Genomic DNA, 14420 nt, shown 5'->3' with positions numbered 1-14420 from the left:
CGGCTCTGGTGGACCTCCCGCAGGCGTGACTGCAGATGCTCCACCAGAGCCGCGGGACCAGTGGACCCTCTGCAGGGACACCTGCGAGAGGTCCACTGGAGCTGCGGGACCGGCGAGCAGCAGAGCGCCCCCCGTGGCGTGCTGCCGTGCTTGGGGCGGCAAAATGGCTAGAGCCGGCCCTGGAGATGAAATATGTTCTATATAAAGTGGATTCAGATGCAAAAGACCTAGATTCTATTCCTGACTCTGCCTGCTGGGTGACCTCTGACAGGTCACGTCTCTGCTCTGTGCCTCAGTTTCCCCCTGTAAAATGGGGATAATGATACTGACCTCCATTGTAAAGTGCTGTGTAAGATCTGGGTTGTATTTGTATTATTTCTGGGAAGTATTTGTACAGCACCTAGTGCAATGAGATCTTGGTCCATGACTTGTGCTACCAGGCACTGCCACAAAGCAAAATAATATAGATACAAATAATCTTGGGCCAAATTCTGTGTTGGTGTAAGTGAGGGAAACTCCACAGAAGTTAGTGAAGTTGCATCCATTCACATCAGCATAGAATTTAGCTTGTTCAATGCGTGGAGGTGAAAAACACCTGCTCACACACATCTTTCCTTTCCACACATCCTTCCTTCTCTTTGGTTTGCATAACTGCAAATATTCTTTGGCCATGAATATTATCCAGACCGTTATTACACCCAGCTGCCATATTTGGCACTGACCTTCTCCATAGCTATGCTATCTGCTGTGCAATGTAGCATTTCCTTTTGTTTGTTCTAATTAACAGGAGGTAATTTGCAAGGGGCCCCTGAGCAACCTTTTAGTGATGGCTGATCAATTCTTCTGGCCAGAATTAATTACCAACATCAGCTGCATCTTTCAGTGCAGTTGGTGAATATTTATAAACACCCCACACTGACTTTCCTTCATCACACATTAATTAGGATACCGCAAAGCCTTTGAGCAAAAACTGATCCATCAGCTATTTATGACAGAGTCACCTGGGCAAGATGTGAATTGGTGAGAGAGGTGAAATGCTTTGGATGCCATTTCCAATCCCCTGAGCCTACCAGCCCCACCGAGCCTCATTACCATTATTACGATTATTATTCAGTTCTCATTAAGCACTGTACATGATCTCCTCTAGCCAATCCGTCCTTGTAACCTGAGAAAAACCCCACAGTGTATTGTATCTTACAGTAGCAAGAAGACCATGTTTGTAGCCACCTATTCTTGAGCAATTCTCTAGATTTATAAAATATCTACAGACATGTCATCTGGAGAGTTTAACACCTTTTTATAGAAATTGCACTGAGTGAAATTCACCCTTTTGCAGAGATCCAGTGTAAGGTCTGTATGGAATTTCAATCCCATATAAGCATTCCAGTAGTGGCAGTGTGTAGGCCAGGGGTCGGCAACCTTTCAGAAGTGCTGTGCCGAGTCTTCATTTATTCACTCTAATTTAAGGTTTCGTGTGCCAGTAATACATTTTAACATTTTTAGAAGGTCACTTTCTATAAGTCTATAATATATAACTAAACTATTGTTGTATGTAAAATAAGGTTTTTAAAATGTTTAAGAATCTTCTTTTAAAATTAAATTAAAATGCAGAGCCCCCTGGACCGGTGGCCGGGACCTGGGCAGTATGAGTGCCACTGAAAATCAGCTTGCTTGCCACAGGTTGCCTACCCCTGGTGTAGGCCATGATCTGGTTGTCTGCATAGGGATGAATTTCATCCACAATGAGCATGGCGGGTTGTTAGAATGCTTTAAACCATTGGCAAGTAGTAACGTCCATCTACTTCTCCAATCACTCAGTAATGTTCCTAGATGTAATGGGAGGAAAGTCAGGGGAAGAGCACCTTTTCTTAGATGGAGATTTGCTACATTTTGGAATATGTAACTAATACTCTTTTATGCAATAAAATGTTCCCTGATCTTGACCACTAATAAAAGCAGCACTCACATTAGAAGTCTCTTTGCTTCTGGAAGCAGGAGGCCTTCAGAGAGTGGGATATTGAATGCCTGGCAGCCTTTTATATTTTCATTCAGTTAAAAAATACATGTAGGATAAGTTGTTACGGAAGTTGGTTCACACTTGGAGGAGAATGAAGACTGGGGAATTTGGACTAGTGAGTTTGTGAAGCTCAGATGCTTTTATTCTTCTAAGGGGTCTTTGATTAAAACCTGAAGCCAAAGCACAATATGAATGTTCAAATTTCATCCTCCTTGAATCCAGCCTATATTGTTAGGGGAATACATTGTCTCAAATTGCTGGATTCTGGAAGTTGCAATGTGCTTTCAACTTCAATGTTGAAGTCAAAGGGCCAGATTCCAATTCTAATGCTCTCTTCATATTCAAATAGGGTCGTGATTCAAGGAAGTATGTATGTGCATGATTTAAAGCTACATGTTTGGCTGATAGACATGTGCTGAAGTGCCAGATCGGTGCCTAGTGTCTTGTACCACAAGTAGTCCCATTGAAGTCAGTGAGACCATGTATGGAGTTAAGTACTATTCAGTATGACTAAGGGGCAGTACAAATTGGTCCTAAGGGACTTGAGGGGATTCAGGGTCTGATTCTGCACCCATCAATGGAAGCTTTTGACTTCAATGAGAACGGGATCCCGGCTTCAAGGTGCCCAGCACCTTGTAGGATTGGCCTCAGCATTACCAACCCATGACTCTAATACCGTGTGACATTTCCACAACACCTCTCAATCCAAAGGATCCGGTTTCACAAACTAGTATGAACTAGCCAGCACCACTGAAGGTATGTCTGCACTGCAATCAGATGGGTCCTGCATCTTGGCAGGGGGTTAGACTAGATGACCTTTGTGGTCCCTTTTAACCCCAGCAGTCTATGATTCTACACCCAAGCTAGCTTTGATCTAGCTAGCTCAAATAACGATAGCAGCAGTGTCGCAGCACCACATGCTGGTACCACTTCACTTGCTCTCGTTGTTCGAGCTTGCTGCATCTCAAAGCTAGCTCAGGTATGTCTACACCTGCTGCAGTCACACCTCTGCCTGCAATTTAGACATACCCTCAGGTGCAGCCACCTGTGGGGTGGGGAACAAAAACCACCCAACACACGGGACAGCAGTGAGGGAAGGAGAAACTTTGACCAAGAGCAACGCTATAAACACTGGCTGTTACAAAAGTTGCTGGGAGGTCTCTACTGTCTACATCAAGAAGACAGGGCCCATCCCCATAATCATAAAGCTAGCACACAATTTTGAGGAGCTAGATATTTGAGGCGTTAAGATGAAAAACAATGGGGATGATTTTCACTTTACTGAAAGGGTCAGAATATCGTTGTCCCTTTGGACTGCCCACTGCAACTTAGAAAAACACAAAATACTGCATGAAAATATCCTGCAGTCTTGTCAGTTTCAAACACAAATGAATAATGATGCCACATAATTATTTTTCAACTAAATTGAGCCTCCTTTGCTCTGTTTTGATCTCCTTAATGTGAGTGGTTGTGCCAGGATGAATTTGGTATGCAGCTGGGTAGAACTGGAATATTTCATTGTTTAGGACAGACTTATGTGATCGTGTGTGCCAAATATTTATAGATTTATTACATCTTTCATATTCTTGAAGAAGAGCCCAATTCCACAGTAGGTCCATGATCCTGAGGAGAAAAAATACCTAGGAGCTTTTCAGTTAATCAGTCTGAAGCAGTTCCTTGCACATGTACCTTTTATTCCTCCGCACGTTTACACACACAACGTAACACGGGCATCTTAAAGCAGGCGCTTTCCATGCCACATCCCTCTTCAGTTCAGCTCACCTTCTGAGCTTCCCCTTGCTGCCTGTTGTTTCTACTTATACCCTCCCACATGCATCAGTAGCCCAGAATTACCACCCAGCTGCTCATAATCCCTCAACAGAAAGTGTTTAATTGCTCGCAGCTGAGCCTGTAGCCATCTTCACCATGCAGCACTGGCAGTGATCAGGAGGCTTCTGCTAGCAATCTGTCACATGCACAATGCACCAGGTGCTTGGTCCCCTGTTCCCCACCCTGGGTGCTAGTATATCATGTTGCTGTCTAGTGACACCCCTGCCTCCCGGTTGTTTGGGCTTCGGAGGTGACTGTGCTCATGTGATCTGAGGGAGGAATTCCACAATTCTAGGTGTGTGAAAGTGCTGGTGGAATGGAGCATGCTCCATCAAATTACATGGCTGTTGGGAAGGTCTGTGTAGGTCTGCTCTCCCTGCATGTCAGCAGTGGGTTTTGCCTTCCTCTCATTACTTCCCTGGTTGTTGTTATAAAATATTTTTCGGGAGGGTGGATCCACCAAAAGAGAACATTGCATAGGCTCCTAGTCAGAGGTGGATTAAGGTTTCCTGGGGCCCTGGGCCAGAGCAAGTGGGGGGTTGCTCACCATCACTCCACCCCCATTCTGCCTCTTTCTGTCTCTTCCCCAGGGCCTGCCTCTGTTCCACCCAGGGTTCCCCCCCATTATGCCCTTCCCCACTACAGTTCGACAATCCCTTTTTCTCCTTTCTGTGTCCCCATTCCCCAGCCCCAGCCCCAAGACCAGAGAAGCTCTGTCCCCACACCACAGCCCCCGCACCAAGTGCGGGAGCTGGGTGTTCCCCCACCGCCCCCTGTGCTTTTGTGGGGGACCAGAGTTGGGGTGCTGGGGCTTCTCCAGCCCTGGCCACCCACCACTTCTGCCAGAGAGCGGGGTCAGGGACTGCTGGAGGGGGGCTTTCCCTGCCACCCTGCGGCTTCTGCCGGGGTCGGGATCCACTGGGGGGCTTCTGCCGCCCCGTGGCTACTGCCCCGGTGCAGAGATGGAGTGTGGGGGCTTCCGCCCGGTGGTGGATTTTTTCCAGGGCCTCCCAGTTGGCTGGGGCCTCTAGGCACAGGCCCCAACATCCCAATGGATAATCTGCCACTGCTCCTAGTTGAAGGATTCAATAACTGTTCCAGAAATAGTGTTCTTTTGGTAAAGCTAACTAACAAATACAGCCTTCTACTGTCTCTCTTACTGCCCTAATCTTTATTTTTCTTTCCCTTTTTCAGTGTAGTGAGGAAAGGGGGAATTTAGGCCTGCATCCATAAAAGGCCTAACCTCTAGACAAAGCTATATCCCTTTGATAATCTCCTTAAAAAAGTGGCTGAGAGGTGGAACAATAGGGACATACATTGAAGATATGGAAAGCCCAAAGGATCCAGAAAATCAGGGAAACAACAACATGATGCACAAAGACTGAGTTAGGTCCCTATGCTCCTTCTTCAGTCCATGGGGAGAGATAAGTGCCTTAAAATGGGACCCACAAAAGCCAGCACATTAGACAGGGAGCTGCCTAGACTAGCCACAGGGAAATTCTGAAAAGAGGAGCGTATCTTAAGCCCTGACCCTCTCACGGAGCTAGGTACCTGAGTTCAGGCTGCTGGGAGGCACCAATCTCTGCTAGCAAGCCACGGCTGGGAACCCCTCTCCTGGAATTAGCTGGCTTAGGCACCTACTTTGTTTCTTGTGAGAATGACTTAGAGACCTGCCTCTCTCCACACAAAATGCTTGGGGGAGGAAGTGGTGCCCAGCCCACCTTGTAACTTATAGCCCCCTGATAGCAGTCACCTGGTTAGGTGGGATATATTTTAGAAAGGCTTTTGATGCAGTCACACATGACATTCACATACGCAAACTAGAGAAATGTGTTCTAGATGAAATTATTATAAGCTGAGTGCACAACTTGTTGAAATGCCATACTTTAGTATCAATGCTTTGCTGTCAAACAAGGAGGGGGTGTCAGGTGGATCCCACAGGGGTCGTTCTGAGTCCAGTACTATTTAATATTTTCATTAATAACTTGCATAATGGAGCAGAGAGTATGCTTATAAAATTTGTAGATGAAACCAAGCAGGAAGGGGTTGCTACCACTTTGGAGGACAGGATTAGAATACAAAACAAACTTGACCAATTGGAAAATTGATCTGAAAGCAACAAGAAGAAAATCAGTCAAAGACAAGTGCAAAGTACTATACTTAGGCGGGAAAAGTCAATGCTCAACTAGAGAATAATTGGCTAGGTGGTAGTACTAGTGAAAAGGTTCTGCAGGTGACAGTAGATGACAAATTTACTGAGTCAACAATGTGATCTTGTGAAAAAGACTAATATTATCTTAGAGTGCATTAATAGGAGTGTCGTATGTAAGACACAGGAGGAAAGATGTGGCAAATTAGAGAAGAGTCCAGAGGAAAGCAACAAAAATGATAAAAAGATTTAAAAAACCTGACCCACGAGGAATGGTTAAAAAACCTGAGCTTGTTTAGTCTTGAGAAAAGAAAGACTCAGAGGTGGGGGGACAGACCTGATAACAGTCTTCAAATATATTAAAGGCTGTTATAAAGAGGATGGAGATCAATTGTTCTCCTTGTCTGCTGATGGTAGGACAAGAAGTTATGGGTATAATCTGCAGCAAGGGAGATTGAGGTTAGACAGTAGGGAAAATTCAAACTCTAAGGGTGGTTAAGCTTTGGAACAGGCTTCCAAGGGAGGTGGTATAATCCCCGTCATTGGAGATTTTTAAGGCCAGATTGGACAAACATGTGACAGATATTCTCTAGGTTTACTTGGTCGTGTCTCAGTGCAGGGGTTTGACCTGATGACTTATCAAGGTCCCTTCCAGCCCGACATTCCTATGATTCGATGATATTCTAATGTGGGCTCCTTCAATCTCTCCTGGTAGTTTAACAGCACTGGAACCTAAATTCCTCTGCTGATTCCAGGACAGCATGGTCTAATGGACTTAAGTACAGGAGTGGAAGTCAGGAACATGTGAGATCTCATCCTGGTTTTGCCATTAAAATATCAGGTGCCCTTGTGCAAATCACTTAAGATCTTGCTAAGGACAACCTGGCCCTTCGTTTACACAGTGATGGACACTCTCATATAAGAACCTGAATATATCTAACAAGTGGCATTAGATTTTTGAAATGCAAGTCTTAAGCCTTTTTCTTAGTGGGCTCTGGAGAGCACTGCCTACTGTTTTAGAGCATGACATTCCTTTTTGTTTGTGACCTGAGTTTGTAATTGTCCCACGAGTGTACATAGCAGAAGTAATGAATGCGCGATGAAATAAAGTGTTTTGAATTTCTAAGCTGGCTATCAGATTCAACCAGAAGTCTACCTGCTTTGCTTATTTCTTTCTGCTTCAATTCTATGGCAAAAGAATCAATTGAACCTTAGAAGTTCTGTATATCCCATTGCACAATTTCTGGGTTGTAAATAGTGTTGGAAGGTTAATGTATTCCACATGCCTTTAGTGATGCATGATTCTTGAAAGAATAGCATGAGGACACATTACTATCTGTTTTAGTAATGAATTGTTTTCAAAGCCACAGGGCACAAAACAAACTTATTAGAAGATCATTTGAGCTGTAAGATATGTTGATTTCAAGCCATCTGGATAGCTAAATGATGTGAAGTGTTTTGAAGATTCTAATGTTCACTTTACTTTCCGTTTCTGTGGTTTTATTTTCTAGCAAATAATACGAATAAAACCTTAGTATTTCATTTATATCGGAGGGGGCCAAACCACAGCTCGCAAGCCATATGCATCTCTTTTAGAGTTAGTGTGGCTCACAGAACCTTCTGAACCTCCCCGTTCTCCACCTACCATACTGGGAGTGGGGAGCTCAGGACCTCTGCCTTGCAGCGGGGTGGTGGAGTAGGGCCTTCTGCCCAGTGGAAAGGGGGTTCTCAAGGCTTCAGGCCCATGGGGCATGTCTACTGTGGCTTGGGATTTCAGTAGGATCAAGGCCAAGCCCCAGCAGCCACCTCCTGTGGGGCTTTCAGAGTAGCAGCCGTGTTAGTCTGTATCCGCAAAAAGAACAGGAGTACTTGTTGAAGCCCCGAGTCCCAGGATAAGAACACCCGTACTGGATCAGACAAAAGGTCCATCTAGCCCAGTATCCTGTCTTCCAAGAGTGGCCAATGCCAGGTGCCTCAGAGAGAATGAACAGAACAGGTAATCATCAAGTGATCCATCCCCTATTGCCCATTCCCAGCTTCTGGCAAAGTATCTTGTGCAGGTGTGCCCCTGTTCTCCAACTTCTGAACATTGTTGTATGTGGCTTGGAGAGTTAGTAAGTTTGGCCACCCCTGATTTATATAATGCCTTTCAAACAGAAGAATCCCTAATAATAATATGTCTAAGGTTGGGCATTTGATGGATCTAACAATAATTGGTCAATTGACTGGCCATACATTGTTGAAAGGTGGTCAAATATTTTCAAGCACTAATTTATTTGAACTATGACCACAGAAACAAATCAGTAACAAAACCTCGGAGACTCTTACCGGAATATTTGACAGTATTTGACTGCCAGCTGACATTTGACCGGTCAGCTGACCAGCTTGCCACGCCTAACTTTGCACTCTGTAGCACCTCTCTAAGGATGATGATAACATACTGTTCAAGTGCCAGCAACGTGCTCCGTGGTATAAAAACAGGAAACACAGGGATGGCCCCCACCCCAAAGAGCTTCCACTGTAAGATAGACATAAAATAGACAGGATGCTCGGCAAAGCCCTGAGGATGGAGCGACTGGGACTCATAAAACAATTATTGTACTTTTAATTATCAAAGGGTGTGCCTACCACTGTGAGGTTGATCCTGGTCTCCGTTATACGGCCTCCCAGCTCCCTTACTGTCGTATCCTGTGAATAAGGGAAGACTCCTGCAGGTACTAGACGATTGCTGCTTACTCTAAGCCATTGCGTAGAAGCCTTTGTTGTTACAGCTTTAGATTGGATAGGGTCAAGTACTAGCAACTTCCATACCCGCAATGTGCATTGCATGAGAAGCACTTTCATATGTGCTGAGTGTACCACAAACAGATCCCATCACTGGGCAAGTCATTCTAATGATCACTTTTAATAAAAGATGTTGCATAGTGTGCTATTCATAAAATAACGCAACAGCAATGAATGGCTGAAACGAGACCCGACAAAGAGCATGCTGTAGGGAACAATCCTGAACTGTTAGGGGAATGCGCTATGTGCCCTAATTGGTCATAGCTTGCTCTTATTTCGGTGACTTATAGAACAACTGTAAAGTAAAACTAGACATCTATAGGCTCCATAAGTATTAGTGTTCCATGGGAAGTGCAAAATTGTTGGTGAGTCTCAGAGGCCAAGTTAACTTCAAACATAATTTTCGGATCACCTGCACGGGCCATTAGCATGAATGGAAGAGCTTCTCTTCTTTTTCCAAAGACAAATGAATAAATCAAATGTTGGTAATGTTTATCTGTTCACTGGAGACCAATGATTTGATTAGTTATTTCCCCATAGTCAATTTGCTGTTAAGTCTGTCTGCAAATTGTGTAGCCTCTTGTTGGCAAACTCATTTTCCATTCTATTTAATGGCAAAACTGTTGTGTAATTTAAAGTGGATTACACCCAGGCCTATTTATCCCCATTTGTCTCTTCCTTTTAACATTCTCAGTTTCCAGACAATTTCACAGATTGATTAGGATTCAAATAAATCATTAGTATAATTTTTCAGCTCGAAAAACAATATGCCACAATAATGTGTTAGACTCAAATTAATAAATGTGGCAGATGCAGTTTGGTTACTTCCTGATTTACACTTCAGTGTCCTTTAAGCAATGTTAGAAAAAAACGTTTGCTAATAGCATTCGCAAAATGATAGGGAAAGCCCTGCAGACGTCAAATTAGGTCATCTTAAACCATAGGATTATATAGCTTTAATCTTACACAAAGCTTCTACACCATGGCGTGAAGTTAATTGCTTGGGAGAATAAAGTCCATGTAACTTAGTAACATATTCCTCTTAATGCATCACCCCAGCTGGTAGGTGTGCTCTTTCTGCACTGTATCTCAGTGCAGTTTTGGTCATTCAGAGTTAAAAAACAATTAATCACCTACAGAGGCCTATATAGAGGGCAAGTCAACCCCTTCCTCCCACCACAAACATCGGAAAAGTTCAATTCAATTCAAAACATTGTGTTCCTGTCTGCGCACTAGACTCATTGTCCTGTCTGTTCCCATCACATGACTCTAATAGCTGCACGGTAGTATATCATAGGGGAGTGACCTACTCTTGGGTAAAAGCACTGCGTAAACAGCGAAAGGTCTCATGGGACTGCCCTCACTCCTTTGTTTCAAACATCCAAGCGCATGAGCATATGGCAGCAGGGTCTGCACAGCAACTTAGGGCTGGTCTACTGGTTATACTGCAAGTGTGATTTTCAGACATAAATAGCCAAACAATGCATTCGAATTCTATATTGGAATTTTCACTTGGCACTTGATTGTGTCAGTGCCTGTTTAATGTGATTTGAGCATCTAAATATGGATCCCAATGTCCTTAAGGCACTTGTATTTCCAAATTGAGCCCATCTGGCTCAAAACAATGAATCACAGGCAAAGGCTGCCTAGCCTTCTGAGAGAAGGCTTCACTGCTTACAGAGCACTTCTTAGCCTCTTCTGTTTCACAGCAAGATGTTTCAGATTGAATTGTTTCTAGTCAGGAGAATGGATCTGGAAGAACTAAAAGAACACAAGGTTCCAGAGCAAAAGATAATGAACGAGGTGTGTCTGCTGTGGTTGGGTTTCCAATTTTGCAAACCCGAGAGTTTGGACAATGTTCAGATTAGCAACTCAACTTTAGACTGCTTGTCGAAACCAAGCCAAAGCATCTGAGCTATGCCCACCAGTCATCATTATTGTTCATCATGGTCCGTCATTCCACTGTACTTGAATTCATAATATCATATTCAGCTCACATGTCAGTGGGCCTTCTCTACTGAAGTCATTACGGTTGTGCCTGTGGGCACCAGAGATTGAAATTGGCCCAAAACTTTTGTCTTCCAAGGAAGCTGCCATCCTCTGAAATCTGAGTAATTGAGGGATTAATACCAAATAAGCCACATACCGGATTTTGCTGGAACGCCTGATGTTCCAAATGAGCAGAGGAAACCTCTGATTATTACTGTTGTCATCATCTGTTCTGTAAATAGTGTCTTGTACCTGTTTTTACCCTACTAAATTATCTCCCTAGTATTTTGCTCATAATCACCACTGTTATGCTGCTTATAAGAAAACGTCAGGTGAACGCAAAGTGATACTTTAAATCTTGTGCTAATGAAATAGGTTTTTTAGACTGAAATGCTTTATGATTTTGTTTCTCTGCATGGCAGCATATAAATAGCACACTGAACCATCTCTTTCCTTCTGGCATGATAAAGTTTTTAGCAAAAAATCAAATTATTTGCCACTCTTCCCATAATGTGCACTGTGGCTGTACAATACTGTGATTTCAGACCTAACTGTAATCTGGTTAGCAAGTTACTAGTGTTATAATTAATGAGATAAAACCATTTAAGAGTGTGATATAAATGAGGCCATTATTCTAGCTGAGAATTTAATGGGAACTTGGTTTTTGTAATTTTGTATTAGGTGGTTTGCATTGTTTCTTCATTTGTTGTGTGGTGGTGACCAGAGAAACTGAGCTGATAGCTGAAAGGTTAAGGGCCTTGCTTGGAGCAGAAGGATGGCCCAGTGGTTAGGGCTCTAGCCTGGGACTTGGGAGACCAGGGGTCAAGCATTTGCCCTACTGAATATTTTGTGTGTTACGCTGAGCCCATCATTTATTCTCTTGCCTGTAGAGAGGGCAGTTCTACTGCCCCCAATCTCAGAGGGGTGCATGAGAATAAATATGTAAAAGATTGGGCAGTAACGGGGGCCAGATAAGTACCTTAAACAGATCAACTCTGAGTATCAATGCTGGGCCTTAAAGCTGAAAGAATGGAGAAATTAGTGCCTCAGAAGAACTGAGCACCCAAACATCACACCACAGTTAACAGGAGTTGAAAATTAGGCTACAGCTAACTCAGGAGGTTGCTAACTAAGGGATGCAAAGCCAGTTCTGATCTACATCGCTCATTCATATCCATCCCAGATCAGCAGCAAAGACAAGCCTATATGATGGCTCTTGTTTGATCCACATGAAATGGCTGGTGCCTCAGTTCCACTTCTAATAAATGGGACTTGTCCCCCTGCTGGCAACCTCAGCAGGGAGGCCAAAGACTGAATAGACCATTGAAACGGCACCTTTTTTCTAGAGCCAGAATAACAAAAATTAGCAGGCTGTTGTGGAGGAATGTATGCTGCCACTGCTTGTGCTGCTAATCAAGAGAGAACTTCACTCTTCAGAGACCCCAGTTCAGTAATTTGCATTCATCCAAGAATCTCAAAGAAGTCCTTTTCAAGCATTAACCATGTATTTCTGCTAACACTCCTGCCTGTCCTCTCTGTACAGATGGGCAAATGGAGGCAGAGAGTGGGGGAATGACTTGTCCTAGGTCACCCGGCAGGATAATATCTATGCCAGGATTAGAACCAGGGAGCTTCTGGTTCCTCTTTGTGGGGATAGTCCACTCAAAGCCAAGTTAGTCAAACCACATACTTCAGAGCATGATCTGATACCATTCAGAGGTTAAGAGAAGATTTGTTCTCCTATACATAGTGCCACACAATTGACTAGATGCATTATATTGTATTGGCTTTTTGCCTTTCTCTGCAGTATTTAATATTGGACTTTGCTGAAGGCAAGATCCCAGACCTCATGGTCTGAGCCAGTTTGATGAATTTATTTACTCAAATGGACAATAACATCAACTCAAGTAATGCTGATATTTTTGCTTTGATGGCTTTGTTTGGATGCATAAATAATGAAAATCAAAAATTACTGCACCTTCTTATCTACATTTGGAGAAGCCACAGGAGATTGTCTGGCTTAAATTCTTATAGTTGAAATGTCACAGGTTCCTTGGGTATGTTGCATCTCCTCTCTTGGGCCTATAAGAGCCTAACTATCTGATGCTATCATTGCTGTGGCCAGGCTGCAAGTCTGTGCATGTCATGTAAACCAAGGAGGCGTTTAGGACTGTCACAGCAGATAAGGGAAATAAGTCTTCTGGCTGACTGAGGGAGAAATTGGAAAAGGCCAAAAGAGATGTTCACCAAACTATATCAAATTCTTGTTCCTTTTAATGCACCTTCACCTACCGAAGCAGTAATAATGTTATATAGCACTGAAGGATCCCAACGTGTGTTAAATACTGTGTATATCAGGCTCATTTACCTACCACTGAAATGCAGCCAACTTTACCATCGTACACGTTTGCTGCTATGCACAAATAGCTTTACAAAATAGCACAATTTAAGAGCAGTTTCTCCACCTGAAACTTCATGGGAAATTCAAGGAGGCAAAATGGAATGAGCCCTACTGGAATTTGACCAGAACACGAGGGTTAACACACCACCTCTTGCCAAAAAAAAAAAAGTGTCAGGGGGGATAACTTTCAGAGCATGTTTAAAAGACTGCACTTGTAGCAGCACAGCAGTGCTGCAACATTCATTACAGACTTAGAGCTGAATAGTACCGTCTACATCTCTTCCTGCAGCATCTTCATTTTCCCTGGACATGTCCCATCCAAGTTCTGTTTAGGCTCAGTCCTGCCTAGCATGAGACCTGAGGATTTATTAACATGGCCAGGTTTAAAAGACCTTTAAACTAAAAAGTTCTTGTATTTAAGGAACTGCATAAAGAGTTGACATCACTATATCTAATCCCTTTCAATGAATGTTTCTTGCAGGTACTTGGCCTGTTTATGGCCAGGTTATATTGGCGAAAGCTTGACGACATATACTACAGATGGGACACTGTTGATTTCAAGGCACTTGAGGTGATAGACTTCAAAACAGTGGACTTCACAGGTGCTGGCTGGTGTTTGTGTTTTCCGAGAGAAGGAGGCTACATTCCTGTCAATGTCACAGACGATGACGATGACGAAGAGGTTATCGGTCAAAGTAAAGTGTGAAAAGGTACCAGTATCCTCATCGTGGCAGTTCATAGCACAGCGCACCTGAAGGTACAGACTAGAGAATGTGTGATGGACCTTAAGTAGGGAAATAACTAGATATCACACCCAATCGTGCTTCATCCTCAGATTCATGGGATATCTTAGCAGGAATTCTAAAATAACTTAATATGGATACATGAGTAAGAATCAACACACCCTGAAGACACACAAAAGCTCCATAGTTTACATGCACTGTCTTGGCAACCCCAAGTATTTGTATATATCTCCTTTTTACAAAATAAATGTAACTTTTTTTTTTAATCTTGCTTGTTTCTGATTTGTATTTTTAGCTACCAGAAACTGTGTGGAATTGGTAGAAAACACTGCAGTTAGCTATGGAAGTATGAGTTTTAATATCCTGAGTTATCACAAAGAAAAGAAGGCCAGTCTGCAAAGAGAATGTCGTTATAACTGCCATCTCTTGCAAAGATGTGTTCTGAATGGCCTGTTCTTACCTGCACAATGTTTAATATTATTATCGCTATACAATTCTTCATTTCAG

General features: G+C 43.2%; 1 protein-coding gene across 2 annotated transcripts in view; it reads left to right on the top strand.

The window, feature by feature from the left end:
- Positions 1 to 14177, top strand: part of LOC116840018 (tetraspanin-15-like) — a 216745-nt gene extending 202568 nt beyond the window's left edge. For both annotated transcript variants that reach the window (XM_075062739.1, XM_075062738.1), the window contains one exon: positions 13652 to 14177. In XM_075062739.1, the coding sequence (XP_074918840.1) occupies positions 13652 to 13876 (225 nt within the window). In that variant the 3' untranslated portion in view covers positions 13877 to 14177. The remainder of the gene's footprint in view (positions 1 to 13651) is intronic.
- The last annotated feature ends 243 nt before the right edge of the window (positions 14178 to 14420 follow it).

This window comes from Chelonoidis abingdonii, chromosome 2, assembly GCF_003597395.2.
Source record: "Chelonoidis abingdonii isolate Lonesome George chromosome 2, CheloAbing_2.0, whole genome shotgun sequence".
Lineage (NCBI taxonomy): Eukaryota > Metazoa > Chordata > Testudines > Testudinidae > Chelonoidis > Chelonoidis abingdonii.
Note: the sequence above shows the minus strand (reverse complement) of the source record. Positions and strands in the feature narration are given on the sequence as shown.